The sequence below is a fragment of the Ciona robusta genome, chromosome 7, assembly GCF_009617815.1.
Source record: "Ciona robusta chromosome 7, ASM961781v2".
In the NCBI taxonomy this organism is placed as follows: domain Eukaryota; kingdom Metazoa; phylum Chordata; class Ascidiacea; order Phlebobranchia; family Cionidae; genus Ciona; species Ciona robusta.
Window position 1 is genome coordinate 1,909,310 of NC_143241.1, and position 13,881 is coordinate 1,923,190.

The 13,881-nt window shown below is 42.5% G+C and overlaps 2 protein-coding genes across 7 annotated transcripts; both read left to right on the top strand.

The window, feature by feature from the left end:
- The first annotated feature begins 103 nt into the window (after positions 1 to 103).
- Positions 104 to 6,466, top strand: LOC149733397 (uncharacterized). The gene is given in 2 exon segments (XM_089880955.1): positions 104 to 1,587; positions 1,590 to 6,466. Coding segments are annotated over 2 exon segments (5,652 nt in total). The 5' UTR covers positions 104 to 731; the 3' UTR covers positions 6,386 to 6,466.
- A 212-nt stretch (positions 6,467 to 6,678) lies between these two features.
- Positions 6,679 to 13,783, top strand: LOC149733398 (alpha-2A adrenergic receptor-like). 6 transcript variants are annotated; one of them, XM_089880928.1, is made up of 9 exons: positions 6,679 to 6,696; positions 8,533 to 9,073; positions 9,930 to 10,027; positions 10,820 to 10,945; positions 11,171 to 11,268; positions 11,448 to 11,674; positions 11,831 to 12,096; positions 12,773 to 12,896; positions 13,411 to 13,783. In XM_089880928.1, the coding sequence occupies exons 2-9, from the start codon at positions 8,576 to 8,578 to the stop codon at positions 13,591 to 13,593; spliced, it is 1,620 nt and encodes a 539-aa protein (XP_089737054.1). In that variant the 5' UTR covers positions 6,679 to 6,696; positions 8,533 to 8,575; the 3' UTR covers positions 13,594 to 13,783. The 6 variants fall into 6 exon arrangements, with proteins under 6 accessions (XP_089737054.1, XP_089737055.1, XP_089737056.1 ...); XM_089880929.1 differs by having other exon boundaries at positions 12,779 to 12,896; XM_089880930.1 differs by having other exon boundaries at positions 12,008 to 12,096.
- Positions 13,784 to 13,881: the final 98 nt, after the last annotated feature.

Here is a 13,881-nt window from a genome sequence, read left to right on the forward strand (position 1 = left end):
GAAATGGTGGTGAAACCAATAATAACGGAAAGTACAAAACGCAATTTGTGGTTTTCATTTTCAATTACATTAATGTTTGAAAATGGTCTACAAGCATAAGTGTAGAATCCCCGGCTCCTATTCTTTCTGTTATTTCTATTGTTTTTAGTTTCAAGAAACGTGGCCTTGTTCGTTTGCCCTTTTTGTTCCTCTTTTCCAGTAACCGAATGCGAATCCGACGTAATCCATCCGTTCATATATATTTCACCGTTAATGTTTGTATTAATTATAGTCTTTAACCCTAACGAAGGATTCTATTTGAATAAGGTTACTACATGTAAGTTAAATTTGTATTTATTTTGTAACTATATGTAACACCTGGAGTGGCCCTGTCCTCTCACCCTGTTTAACCGTCCCGTATCCTAAAGAGTACCGTCCCGTATCCTAAAGAGTACCGTCCCGTAAAGTGTACCGTTCCTCTACTTCACACAATAAACCTTAAGACAGTTTGGAAGGCTGGTAGTGCTCTACTGATAAAGGACGCGTTGTAAGCACAGAGAGAAGTTCAGACGGGACACACGGTCACGTCTACACCCAATCGAATAGTTTCAGTTATATACTGCCTCGGGACAAGTGGGCCACGCCCGACGAAAAAGCAAATATAACATCGTTAAACAGGTTGGACATTTGCCTGTTCATTGACATTTCAAGAATTTATTACTGTTTGTTGGTATATTGCAACACGTCTCATTATGACGTCAGAAGGTGTTGTTTATTCTGATGCCCTGAAAAGCCTGAATCAGAAATATGTTGCTGCTGAAAAGTTAATGATATCCCCCGAAGGAAAAGGACCTCTGATTGAACTGCTTCCCGTTATTGACAATGATTGCGAAGTCTTAATGAACGCCTGTGCCTCTACCCCCGCCGTCCCGTTAGAAGGTACAGACGTACGCCTGTCTGACTTGCGAAATCAAAAGGAAGAGTTCGACGTTCACGTCCAGGAATGGCTAAGGAAGACTGATCAGCCCCGAGAAACTTTACCTGCAGAGCGACGTTCAGAACAATCTTACGGTGGCTCCACCACTAGTTCTCGACGTAGCGAACGACGTAAGAGTCGCGTTAACCTGAGATTAGCTATTCTAGCGAAGGAACATGAAGAGCAGAAGCTGCACGAAACCCGTCAACGTACCCGAGAACGTGCTGATCGAAAAGCACGTGAAGCGCAAGAAGATGCCGAAAGAAAATCACGTGAAGCGCAAGAAGATGCTGATCGAAAAGCACGTGAAGCGCAAGAAGAACAACGCGAAATCGAAGAGGAAGCCCTACGATCCCTAAATGACAAGCAGAGACAATTGGAAATGGCTGAAGCTGCCGACAACGCATGGAGAGACGAAGATGACGCCCCGCCAGCACCATCCATGCGCACCGCCCTTAGTTCGCCAGTTTCCGCTGCCCCTCCACGTCCCATTGCCGACACCGCTCGACTTTCCCGAAGCGAACCCCTGACAATGCCCCCTGGCGTTGTGCACGAAACCCCCGCCCAGGTAGGCCTTTCCCGTCTCCCATGCAAGATCACGCCAACCCGTTGCATCAAGCCCCCACTCGCGTTAATCCCTTCTCCCTGCGAACAGCTCCAAACCCTACGGCTGGCTTTGTAGCTGACGTGCGCCGAGAACCCCGGTCTCCCACGTTCCCGATCCCGATATCGCCGTCACCACGTTTCCCTGAACCCTACAATCCGCCTCTGCCTTCCTTCGAAGCGACTCCCCTTACAGAAGTCGACCTGTCCCCCCGACCGGTGCTGCGAACACAGAAGGAGTACGAACACAACCACAATCGTCAACAATACCAAACAACTGACGTAGGAGAACGCTTCCTACCACGACCCGTTATCGAGAAGTTTAGCGGCGACCCCATGGGATATTGGACCTTTGTGCGACAGTTCGACACCCACATCACCAAGAAGACACAAGGTGACGATTTGAGATTATTGTATCTTATACAGCATTGCGAGCAAAACGTCCGAGAAAAGATAAGTCATCTTACGTCGAAACCGCCTCATATTGGCTACCGCACCGCCTGGAACACGCTTCACGAAGAGTACGGCCAACCACACGTTATCGCCCGATGTTGCGAAGAGCATTTAAAGGATGCATCCAAGGTAAACGAATTTGATAATGTAGGATTAAAGAAATTGTCGGTCCTGATGGACAAGTGTTGCACCTCACTCCATGATGTGAAGCAATCATCCAGTGTCGATTCGATGGAGGTGATGCTGTCCGTGATCCGCAAACTGCCCCCAGTCCTGCACGAGAAATGGATTGAGTGGTCTGTCGACGTGGAACGCAGAACCGGTAACCGCGCTAAGTTCACCGATTTATCCGAGTTTGTCTGCCTTCAGAGTACCCTTGCGAATTCGATATTTGGGAGAGCGATACACCCGTCTTCTAACCGTACCGCGAATAGAAGAACCAGAGCAATGGCATGCAGCACCGCCAATCCGGAGTCTAGACCGACATTTAAAGCCACTAACGTTTGTTTTCTTTGTAAAGGTTGCCACCCGCTAGACTCCTGTGGAAAGTTCAAATCTCAGTCCCTAGATGAGCGATGGGATTTTGTGCGCTCGAAGAAGATATGCTTCAGGTGCTTCCAGGAATCGCATAGTGTCCGTCACTGCAGAAGTCCGGTATATTGCGACGCCCCAGGATGTTCAGGTATCTATCACCACACGCTATTACATAACCCGAGGCTCAAGGAGCTGCATGTTAAACAACCGAAGAAAATTACCCCCTCAACCGAATATAGCGCCAGTGTTAATGCCTCCGCTGTGTTTCTTAACGTTGTTCCAGTCAAGGTGCGATTTAAGGATCGAGAACTTAACACATACGCGTTTCTGGATCAAGGATCGACCACGACCTTCTGTGAGCAATCCCTCGTTGACGAGCTGAACGCCACCGGCACACCGAGGCGCCTCACCCTTCAGACACTAACATCAGCGAAGTCCTTGGACACTACTTCACTGACCTTATCCGTCCGGTCACTTGACGGCGGAGAATGGATGCAGCTGCCTAATGTGGTGGCTGTCGATACAATTCCGATTAAGCCTAATATTGTTCCTAGTTCCAGATTGATGAGACGCCACAACTACTTACGAGACGTCGAACTACGCCATGTAAAGAATGGCACGGTGAAGATATTGATTGGCGCCGACGTACCACAGGCATTCCGCGTCGAGTCGTCACGAAGCGGTTCCGGCCAATGCCCGGATGCAATTAAGACGCCCCTGGGATGGTCCCTGTTGGGTCCATCATTTGACGCCACAACTGCCAGCTTTGCTTGTTCTAACTTTATTTCTATTAAGGCCGAAGACACGGAAGTCCTCCGTGCCGCCCACGTGATGTTCTTGAAAGACGAGAGCGACTTGCATCCGTTTACCGCCGATACGAACCCCGATGAATCGGCTCTCGGAGCGTCCCTGTCCGTAGAGGATAGAAGAACCTACCGGCTGATGAAAGATTCAGTTAAGTTTACAGATAACCATTACGAATTGCCCCTGCCCTGGCGTCACGACTACCAGATTCTTCCAGATAGCCGCATGATGGCGAAGCGACGATTGAGCGGTCTGAAGAAGAGACTCACCTGCAACCCCGACATGAAGATGAAGTACGTCAACCAGATATCCACCATGATTGCGAAGGGCTACGCAGAAGTTACGCCAGAAGAAGAGATCGACACTGATCGCAGAGCCTGGTACCTTCCCCATCATCCCGTCATCAATCCCCGCAAACCAGACAAGCTGCGCGTTGTGTTTGATTGTGCAGCCAAACATCAAGGTATTTCTATTAACCAGGTTCTTATGCAAGGCCCCGATTTGGTGAACAGCCTGGTTGGTGTACTTACGAGGTTTCGTCGGGAACCTATCGCTCTGGTAGCGGACATCGAGGCGATGTTTCACCAGGTACGCGTCACTCCCCGAGACCGTGATAGCTTAAGATTTTGGTGGTGGCCGAACGGAGACCTGTCACTTGAACCCCGATGTCATCGCATGAAGGTACACTTGTTCGGAGCCACGTCCTCGCCTAGCTGCGCTTCATTTTGCCTTCGACAAGCCGCAGTGGATTTCGGTGGTGAGTATGACCCCAGCGTTGCAACAGCGGTTGAGCGTAACTTTTATGTCGACGACTGCCTGGTCTCGGTCCCGAACGCGGAGGCCGGTATACGCATGGCTAAGGATATGCGAAGTATTTTGGCTAAAGCTGGATTTCGCCTGACCAAGTGGCTGTCGAACTCCAAGGAAGTCATCGACTCAATCCCAGAAGAAGAACGTTCGAAATCTCTACAAGTTCGTACCCTTGACGATCAACTTCATGAACGGGTACTTGGTATAAACTGGAGCGTGAACACAGACGAGTTTATGTTCACGGTCGCATTACCTATGAAACCCCGCACTCGTGGAATGTTATCCACTATGAACTCCCTATTCGACCCGTTAGGATTTGTTGCCCCTATCGTTCTAGAAGCGAGACTTATTTACCGTAATTTGTGTCAACAGGAGCTCGAGTGGGACGAACCAGTACCCGAACCGGAACTAAAGCGTTGGGAAAAATGGCTTGCTAGTTTGCCGCGACTGCGCGACATCGTCATCTCCAGAAGTTTTGGTCTGCAAGCGTACGATAATATGCAACGCTCCCAGCTGCACTTTTTCGCAGATGCTTCGAAAATCGCGTATGGCGCGGTTTGTTATCTGCGCACCGTCGACCGCAATCAGAATGTGAACTGCACTTTCGTTATGGGAAAGTCCCGCTTGGCACCTCAGAACGAAGTGACAATCCCCGCTACTGACGCGCTGCTATCTCAATTCTCTAGTCTTTACCGCCTCAAGGTCGCCACAGCCTGGCTACTTAGGGTCAAACGCTTTTTACGCAAACGTGCCCAGAAGCTGGACCCGAAATTTGAATCAAGCCCGTTGTCCGTCGCTGAACTCCAGTACTCCGAAACTGAACTTATTAAGTATGTACAGAGGCAGAATTATGCTCAGTGGATGCTTGGCGTCGCAAGTGACAAGAATCCCCTTAAGCCAGGTAGAAAGTCGCCCGTCTTCAAGCTTGACCCGTTTGTTTCAGATGGTGTGCTCCGGGTGGGTGGCCGACTGGAAAGGGCGCCCATTGGGTACGAGGCACGTCACCCAGCTATCCTGCCGCATACCTCTCATCTTACGGATTTGATCATCACCTACCATCATTCTGCTGCCGGCCATTCTGGGTTAAATCATACCCTGAACCTGTTGAGTCAACGCTTCTTCGTCATGAAGTCTACCGCTGCTGTCCGTCGAGTCCTGAACAACTGTTTACCGTGTCGCCGCAGGTATGCGAAACCTGCCCAACAACTGATGTCCTCGTTGCCGTCACCAAGACTGCAAGTGGAAGCCCCGCCGTTCTCATACACCGGAGTGGACTACTTTGGACCTATTATGGTCCGCCAGGGAAGAAGTTCTGTTAAACGTTATGGCTGTCTCTTCACGTGTATGACTACCCGCGCCGTTCACCTGGAACTGGCGAAAGATTTAACTGCTGACGCGATGATCAATGCGCTGCGGCGCTTCATAGCCCGCCGAGGCGCTCCCATGCATATTTACTCAGACAACGGCACCAACTTAGTTGGCGCTGAAAGGCTCCTGCGCGAAGCAATGCAGGAATGGAACCAAGCCCAAATTAACAGTTTTCTTCGACAGAAAGACATACAGTGGAGCTTCAACCCGCCATGTGCTAGCCACATGGGCGGCGCATGGGAAAGAATGATCCGGTCGGTCCGCCGCGTCTTGCTCTCCCTTTCCGCTCAACGTCCGCTGACAGACGACGAACTACAGACCCTACTGCTGGAAGCCGAGGCGATACTGAACTCACGTCCTCTCACCCCGGTCACTATCGATTGTGATAGTGAATTACCTTTGACCCCGAACCATCTGCTCCGCGTGAAGCCAACCGCTGACCTACCACCGACACTTACCCGCGAGAAAGACTGTTACGCCCGCAAGCGATGGCGCTATGTACAGTACCTGGCCGAACAGTTCTGGGTTCGGTGGTCCCGCGAGTACTTACGTACAATCATTGCCCGCCAGAAATGGCACCTACGTCAAAAGAACTTTAAATCCAAAGATATTGTCCTGTTGGTCGATAACTCGACCCCACGCTCACAATGGTCCATAGGCAAAATTTGTGAGGTTTACCCCGACGCTCATGGAATCGTTCGCACAGTATCTGTGCGGGCCCGCGGCCTCGAGATGCGAAGGCCGATCCATAAGCTATGCATGATAGCTCCCGCCGACGACGACGACGATGATGTTCGAGTCCCGAGAAGGGAGGATGATGACCCGGCGACGATGCCGACCGAAGTGACGACCACCTAAGAAGCGCGTTCGCGTTTCTAGACATTTATTGTTACCACGTGCGAATGTGCGCCGTGGATTTTGTGTTTAAATTGTTCGTTTTATGACTTAGCAATTTGGGGGGAGTGTAGAATCCCCGGCTCCTATTCTTTCTGTTATTTCTATTGTTTTTAGTTTCAAGAAACGTGGCCTTGTTCGTTTGCCCTTTTTGTTCCTCTTTTCCAGTAACCGAATGCGGATCGGACGTAATCCATCCGTTCATATATATTTCACCGTTAATGTTTGTATTAATTATAGTCTTTAACCCTAACGAAGGATTCTATTTGAATAAGGTTACTACATGTAAGTTAAATTTGTATTTATTTTGTAACTATATGTAACACCTGGAGTGGCCCTGTCCTCTCACCCTGTTTAACCGTCCCGTATCCTAAAGAGTACCGTCCCGTAAAGTGTACCGTTCCTCTACTTCACACAATAAACCTTAAGACAGTTTGGAAGGCTGGTAGTGCTCTACTGATAAAGGACGCGTTGTAAGCACAGAGAGAAGTTCAGACGGGACACACGGTCACGTCTACACCCAATCGAATAGTTTCAGTTATATACTGCCTCGGGACAAGTGGGCCACGCCCGACGAAAAAGCATCTATAACAATAAGCGCCAATTATAGTTATGAGAATAGATCTAAATGAAATAGTTTTGTAACCGCGCGTAATTCAGACCACAGTTATACTTGTCTTTAACGTGTTTAGTCTGTCCATTTCTTTGGCAACGCGTGTGTTTCTATATGAAATTGGTTTTATTCGCGTGTTTTTTTGTTCATTGTTTATTGTATATACTTGGTTGATTAAATTGTACCGACTTGTTTTACTATTCACCAGTCTTATATAACAGTGAGGTCGTAACTGGCAGTTAATACGACCCAACCTGTATTGGTAATGGTTTCAAAATTAGTTTATAATTTAACCAAGCAGGCATAAATACACCGTGCGTATCGGTAGCATTGAAATATGTTACCATAATTTTCTGTATTTTAAGTAATTTTTGCAAGTTATATATCATAAGAAAACTAATATCGCTAGTTAATATCAGTAGTAATGAAATGATTGCCATTCTTTTACATCAAGCACATCCCAAGGGACAACTGTATGTGTGTGGTCTCCTAATACTCTTGATGGCCATGCTTCGCAACGTGCCTGTTTTAATCAAGACACTCTGATGCAACCACACCGTTGTAAACAAATAGTAAATATATAGGAAAATATAAACTTAAAAAAAAACTTTTTCATTGTATTTTTTCCATAGGTAATATACAAAAAAAACATTCAAATAATTATAAAACGACATCTTCACGACTTCGAGAGACCGTTGTTATTTGTTTGTTTAAAATACCATCAGCATATTTAAACATTGTGTGCTAAAGGTGTCCAATCTTACCCCACAGTACTATATGTCTGTCAAATAGCAGAGATCATATATGCATCAGTTTAAAAACTTTTCCATTTTGTATCAGATTAGACCAATTACAGACAGAACATAGGGGATAATGATAAACAACGTAAGCTAAATATTGTACAAAAATTCTGCTGTATTTAAATTTGGGCCATATATTTTTTGAACCACATTTTATTTTAAAATTTCAAAACGAAAGCAAAACGATTTGTTTGAAAAAGGATATTTTACTTATTTTTTTATTGCAGTAGGAGAAGTAAAAGGGCTTCTGTGACGTCACTGTAGTGCGCTCTATTTAAACGCGCGGTGTTCAGACACTCCGAGTTTATGCGCAAGCTTCGCTACAAGGAATTCTCCGATATGTTTGAGTTGTATTAGTCGTAATATTTATCACTTGTGCAATGAAGCGTATGTTCGCAAATAGAAGATTCTGCATTGGAACTAAACACAGAATGACTTATATATGTCAGTCTATTCAACAGGTACAGAAATATATTTGAACAGATCTTTTGTGGTCACAGTGGAGTATTTGATAAATAAATATCAATTTAATAGACAGATGTTAGATGTTTATCTAAAAAAACGAATTATTGTGCAGATGTCCTAATGTTATCTAAGCACCAAGCCTAACCACGTGAAGGAATATATGAAATATTAATGACTTTACTAATCAGTTTTAACCAATTTTTCTTTCTCTCTGTACACACTACAGCTCTTAGCATTCCGAGTCACAGCTAGTTAGTGTATGATGATTATTTAACCATGGAAGCTCTCGCAAGTCGTACCGAGGCAATTAACGCAACGATGGCTGATCACCTTGTGAACATTGAACGTGATTGCCTTGGAAACTTAAACATTTCATCTATTTTATATTCGGAAGAACAAGTTGTTATTTTCTCTGCCCTGACGTCCATTCTCTGCATTATTGGCCTTTTCGGCAATTTAACGGTGATCGTTGTTATACGACGAGATCGAGTTATTTACAAACATCGACAAAATCTTTACTTACTTTCGCTTGCTGTGGCTGATGTCTCTCTGGTCGTCCTTGTTGTGCCGTTTTCAATCACCAATGAACTTCTTGGTTATTGGCCTTTTGGTACTGTGTATTGTCGTATATATCTGTCAGTTGACATTCTACTATGTACTGCTTCAATATGGAACATCTGCATTATAGGACTTGACCGATATATATCAGTGAAATATCCGATGACCTACAGGAAGTTCCGCACTATGCCGAAGATAAGATTGTTTATCGTAAGCGTAAGTTCAACTTGTACCATTTTGATGCAATTATACTGAATTAAATATTAATGTTTCGATAAATGCAGCTTCTCTGTTGCGTGGCATTTGATCCGACACGCCACTTACTCTGCAAATTCTACAGTATTAATATTACTTTTATGCATTTGGTCTTTTCGCTAATGACAGAAACGAGTTTTAGAGATTTTGAAGTCGAATTTACTTCATTTTCCCTTTAATTTGATTATAGTTTAATCGATTGTGGTACATAGCATCATTATATGTACGATGAATTCAATGTGAAGTGTGGCTTGGTTATAATAGGATCAGTCCGCGACACGTCTCATCTTACGGTGCGTCGATCTTTATCACGGGCATCGTAATTTAAAGCTTTCAATGCTGACAGCATCTTCTAAACTGTTTTCTGAACCTCATAGAACCGTAAACGCACGGTCGAATTTTTTCATATTTTCAAGGTTAAAAATATTTATTCAATAATGGGAACTCATATGTTACCAAACGAAAAATATTTTTCCGGAAGCCATCAATCACGGCAAAGGTCGAGGTTGTTATTGATTTATAGAGAAACTAGATTTATTTCGTTCAGAAATAATAAATTACAGTTTTGTCAATTTACGTTGCTTTGTCATATGTTGGGTGTTAGTTTGTTCTGTGATACATGATTGATCTAGATCTGTTTTACAGATGTGCCAACCACGGATCTGTGGCTGTCTTATCAATAAATCGATCGAAATGCCGCCCCTGGGTTGCTGTGATTTCAACCGCGTTGGGCATAAATATAATTCAACTGTGCCAAATATTTTTCATTGTTCAATCATAATGGATCTTTGTTGAAACACAATTATCTTTTATTCAGATCTGGTTATTTGCAGCTGTCGTGTCCCTTCTACCATTTGTCTCGGAGATCGAAACCATCAATAGCGAACGTGGTTGTTTCATCAATGCTTCATCATGGTAGGCCACCAACCTCTTTTCTGCTTTATTTAAGCAACACTTCCGTCTGAAAACTACAGCCATCGATTGAAAATCGACCTGTATTTATATTGTTTTTGTAAATTACTCATTTAAAGCAGTAATTTTCGAAACATTTGCAAATAGTCGTAAGCTAATTTTCTGTGGAGAATTAAATTAGTTTCGAGACCAAATTCAACTTTAACGTTTTAACGCAAAACATATTGTTACTGTTATCATTTTATATATTTATATACATGGTAAGATGGGGGAAGATCGGATACGCTGTCATTCTATTTTCTCGTCCCATTTGGTAGTAAACACTTTTGTCAACTCTCTTGTTCTTCGTTATCGTGACCGAAGAGATGAAATAAATTTCATTCATCCAAACAAAAGAACATTCAAAGAATTATAAAACACCCGTAGATACTCTCATAGACCGCTGTTGATGGTTTTAGACACAATCAGCAGGATATTTGGATATTAGGTGCTGATGGTGTCCCGTCTGACCCCTCAATGCTATAAAGGAAAATGAAGTTACTTTATTAAAATTGGTGTTATATTGAGTCGCAAATTTATCCCAGAAATGATTTAAATTGAACCCATTGCAAAAAAAATGAAAAATAACATGAAATTGTATTTATACAAATTAAAACAGAAACACCGACGTGTAGAAACCACTATTTTAGCTTAAAATAATCATCAATAATAAACATTAGGGTCGGCACCATCGTATATAATATATACCAAAGATAGCTGGAACTAAACTTGAAACCTCTTACATTATTCTTCCAGGTACATCGTGGTTTCTTGTTCACTTTCCTTTTTTATACCAAGCTGCATTATCTGGCCAGTGTACATCAGGATTTACATGATCGGGAGAGACTTGGAGATTTCGAAACGCGCGAGGCACAGCTCTAAGTACTTGTATATTATATGCATAATTAATGCGTCACTACAATATAAACTAAGATTTTTTAAGCCCTTTGCTTCGTTGTCTCTTTCTCTCGGGATTACTTAAATAATAAATATAGTATATATATAGACGTCTATGCGCAAATCACTTCCACGCCACATGTTTGTTATTCAAGCCTCATTCACCACGAAGTCATATTATGTATAGTTATTTCCACATGTTGTTTTCAGTCTCGGTGTGGTCATTGATCCACGACGCCAATCAAACGGGAACCATATTCAAATGAACATGCTGATTCGACGAAGCGATCCAAAGCAAGACTCAACAAGTATGAACAAATATTCGTACAATCTTGTTATAATGTACATGGTGACTAATGGTTCAACGTACATTCATATTTGCACTATAGGTAGTTAGATCACTTGTCTCTATAAATCAGACGTATTACAAAATGCATTGAACGTTAATTGTCTCAACCCAGAGTGGCATCTTTAAATCTTTGTTTAGGCAAGTTTGAAACCAAAGTTCGAAGATTGTCACGAACATCAAGAAGTTTGGAAAACTTGATGACGTTGCTTGTTGTGCCGAATAGTACCAACAACAGTAGATCTGTCACATCAGCTACAACTGATCAACGTCAAATGAATCGTTCACAAAGTTTCACCGAGTGTTTGAACTCTGGGCGGGAAGATGGTAACCTTCTTTCTTCCGTTGCATATGACGTCACCAGTCAGGTGAATGCGATATATTATATTAAATATCGTATGATGTCCATCCGGCAATGCTTCGATTATACTTAAACATTTAAATTAAGGGAATATGCTGTTAAAAATATGGTTTTGGAAAATGTCTGCTTATAACTTACGTGTGTTGTGAAACATTCTGCATAGAAAATCCGACTTAAGTCAATAAGTTCGTGCGGAGGTATAATCAACAGTAAGCCGGATGGTGCTGTGACGAAAGAGTCGACGGTTTACGTCAGAAATCCACCTGATCCGGTGTTTTGTTGCTGCCTTTGTAGCCAAACCGAAGATAAAAGTAATCTAATTTTTCTTCGGCCACTTAAGAAAGAATCTATCAACGGTGACGTCACAAAATCAAACTTTGTGAAACGCCTTCAAAGTTTATCATCCGTGACCACTTTGTATAACAGAAGGTTAGTGCTGATTATTGATTGAATAAATAATTAATATTATGAGTTTACGAAGTCATTAAACTTTAAATGATTATTGCCTGCTGGCTAAACATTACTGAACCATGCGCAATTGCGACAGTGCTGAATAAGTTTAATTAATTTACAAATCATAAACAAATGTGATAAGTTCCTTGAATCTGGTACGCTCATATTGTTGCATGATTCTCGTTGCATCATAAACGAATACATCCAGTGTAAACTTACACTAAATACGCAGTAAACATAATTGAGCAAATTGTTAATGTGTACCAAAGAGGTATAGTAGGGTGGGGGAAGATAGGACATGACTTCATTCTCCTTCGTCGTTCCATTTAGTAGTAAACAAAAACATTTAGATAATTATGTAACGGTAGTAAATATTATGATAAGATAACATAGGGTTTTGGTGTTATTAGGATCCAATCTTATCTATATAGTTGAAGTACGGCATCCTACTCTATAGTACGAGAAGGATATTTTTCATTGACTCATTCGGCAGTAAACAAATAATATTTATAGAAGTATATAGAACCATAGCGTCACGACTCTTAAGAGAGCGTTTTTAATTGTTTAAAACAAGAATATGAATTATTGGGTCCATTCTAGATGATAACGGCATCCATCTTACCCCACCCCTATATATATATTATATATCAAGGAGCAGTTCACAATCTCAGCAGAGCTCATGTACCACGGCAATGTCACGACGTGAAAGACGATTCGTGTGCATCATCAGTATTATCACGGGTTGCTTCATGGCGTGTTGGATGCCTTTCTTTCTGGTATAATGCTTTGCTGAATTGTATAATATTTAGGATATTTTATCTACTTATATTTTAGACAGTTTTCAAAAACTATAACTGCTACTTTCGTCGATTTGGTGAATATTAAAAGATACATTTAAAAGTGTTTTTGATTTGAAAACAAACCATCCATAGCCATATACCCACACCATACTGTATCTATTTTTCTCATTACTAGAGTTAACGTGACGCTTTGTATATTCGAATTTTATTAATTTGTATGTAAGTAGATTGGTAGTTTTATTTAGAAATCGTGTGTAGGCTAATATTGTTTGGTATGGTTTGTAATAATGAGAAACGAACCACAATATAAGAACTGAGGCCGCAGATCGGAGCCCACAAATCCTGAACGTGATAATCACGTAGAATTTCAGAAACTTTGTCGCAAATTTAAAATATGTTTCTTCACACGTAAAAAGATTTATGTGTCAGTACATGATTGAACTACATCTATCAGTTTTAAAAATAGTTCACCCTGTTTTACTTGTTTCAGACGTACATGATTTATGCTGTGTGTCGGGCGTGCTGCATCAACAACACTTTGTTCAAAGTCTTTTTCTGGCTCGGCTACCTCAATAGTGCACTCAACCCTGTATTATATACTGCTTTTAACAAAGATTTTCGGTCAGCATTTCAGCGGCTTTTCCACTTAAGCGGCAGGCGAACTATATGCTAATCACAACTTTGGACCAAAGGAAGGGCCTTTTTAAAAATCAATAGATGATCGAAGTCATTCAACCGAAGTTTTGATGCAAAACATTCAGCATAAATTTATTTCTGGATTATGGTGAATGGAACTTTTCGCCTATACTGTTTGTTGTGTTTGTTTTAAATGTGAAAAACAGATTAAATTTCAGTTTCTCGTATCATGAGATCTTATCGTAATAAGGAGAAAGGGTTCAAGTTTACTCTCTTCGTTTGCGTCGGATAAGCACACGCGCGTGGGCTATATGACATTTCAATG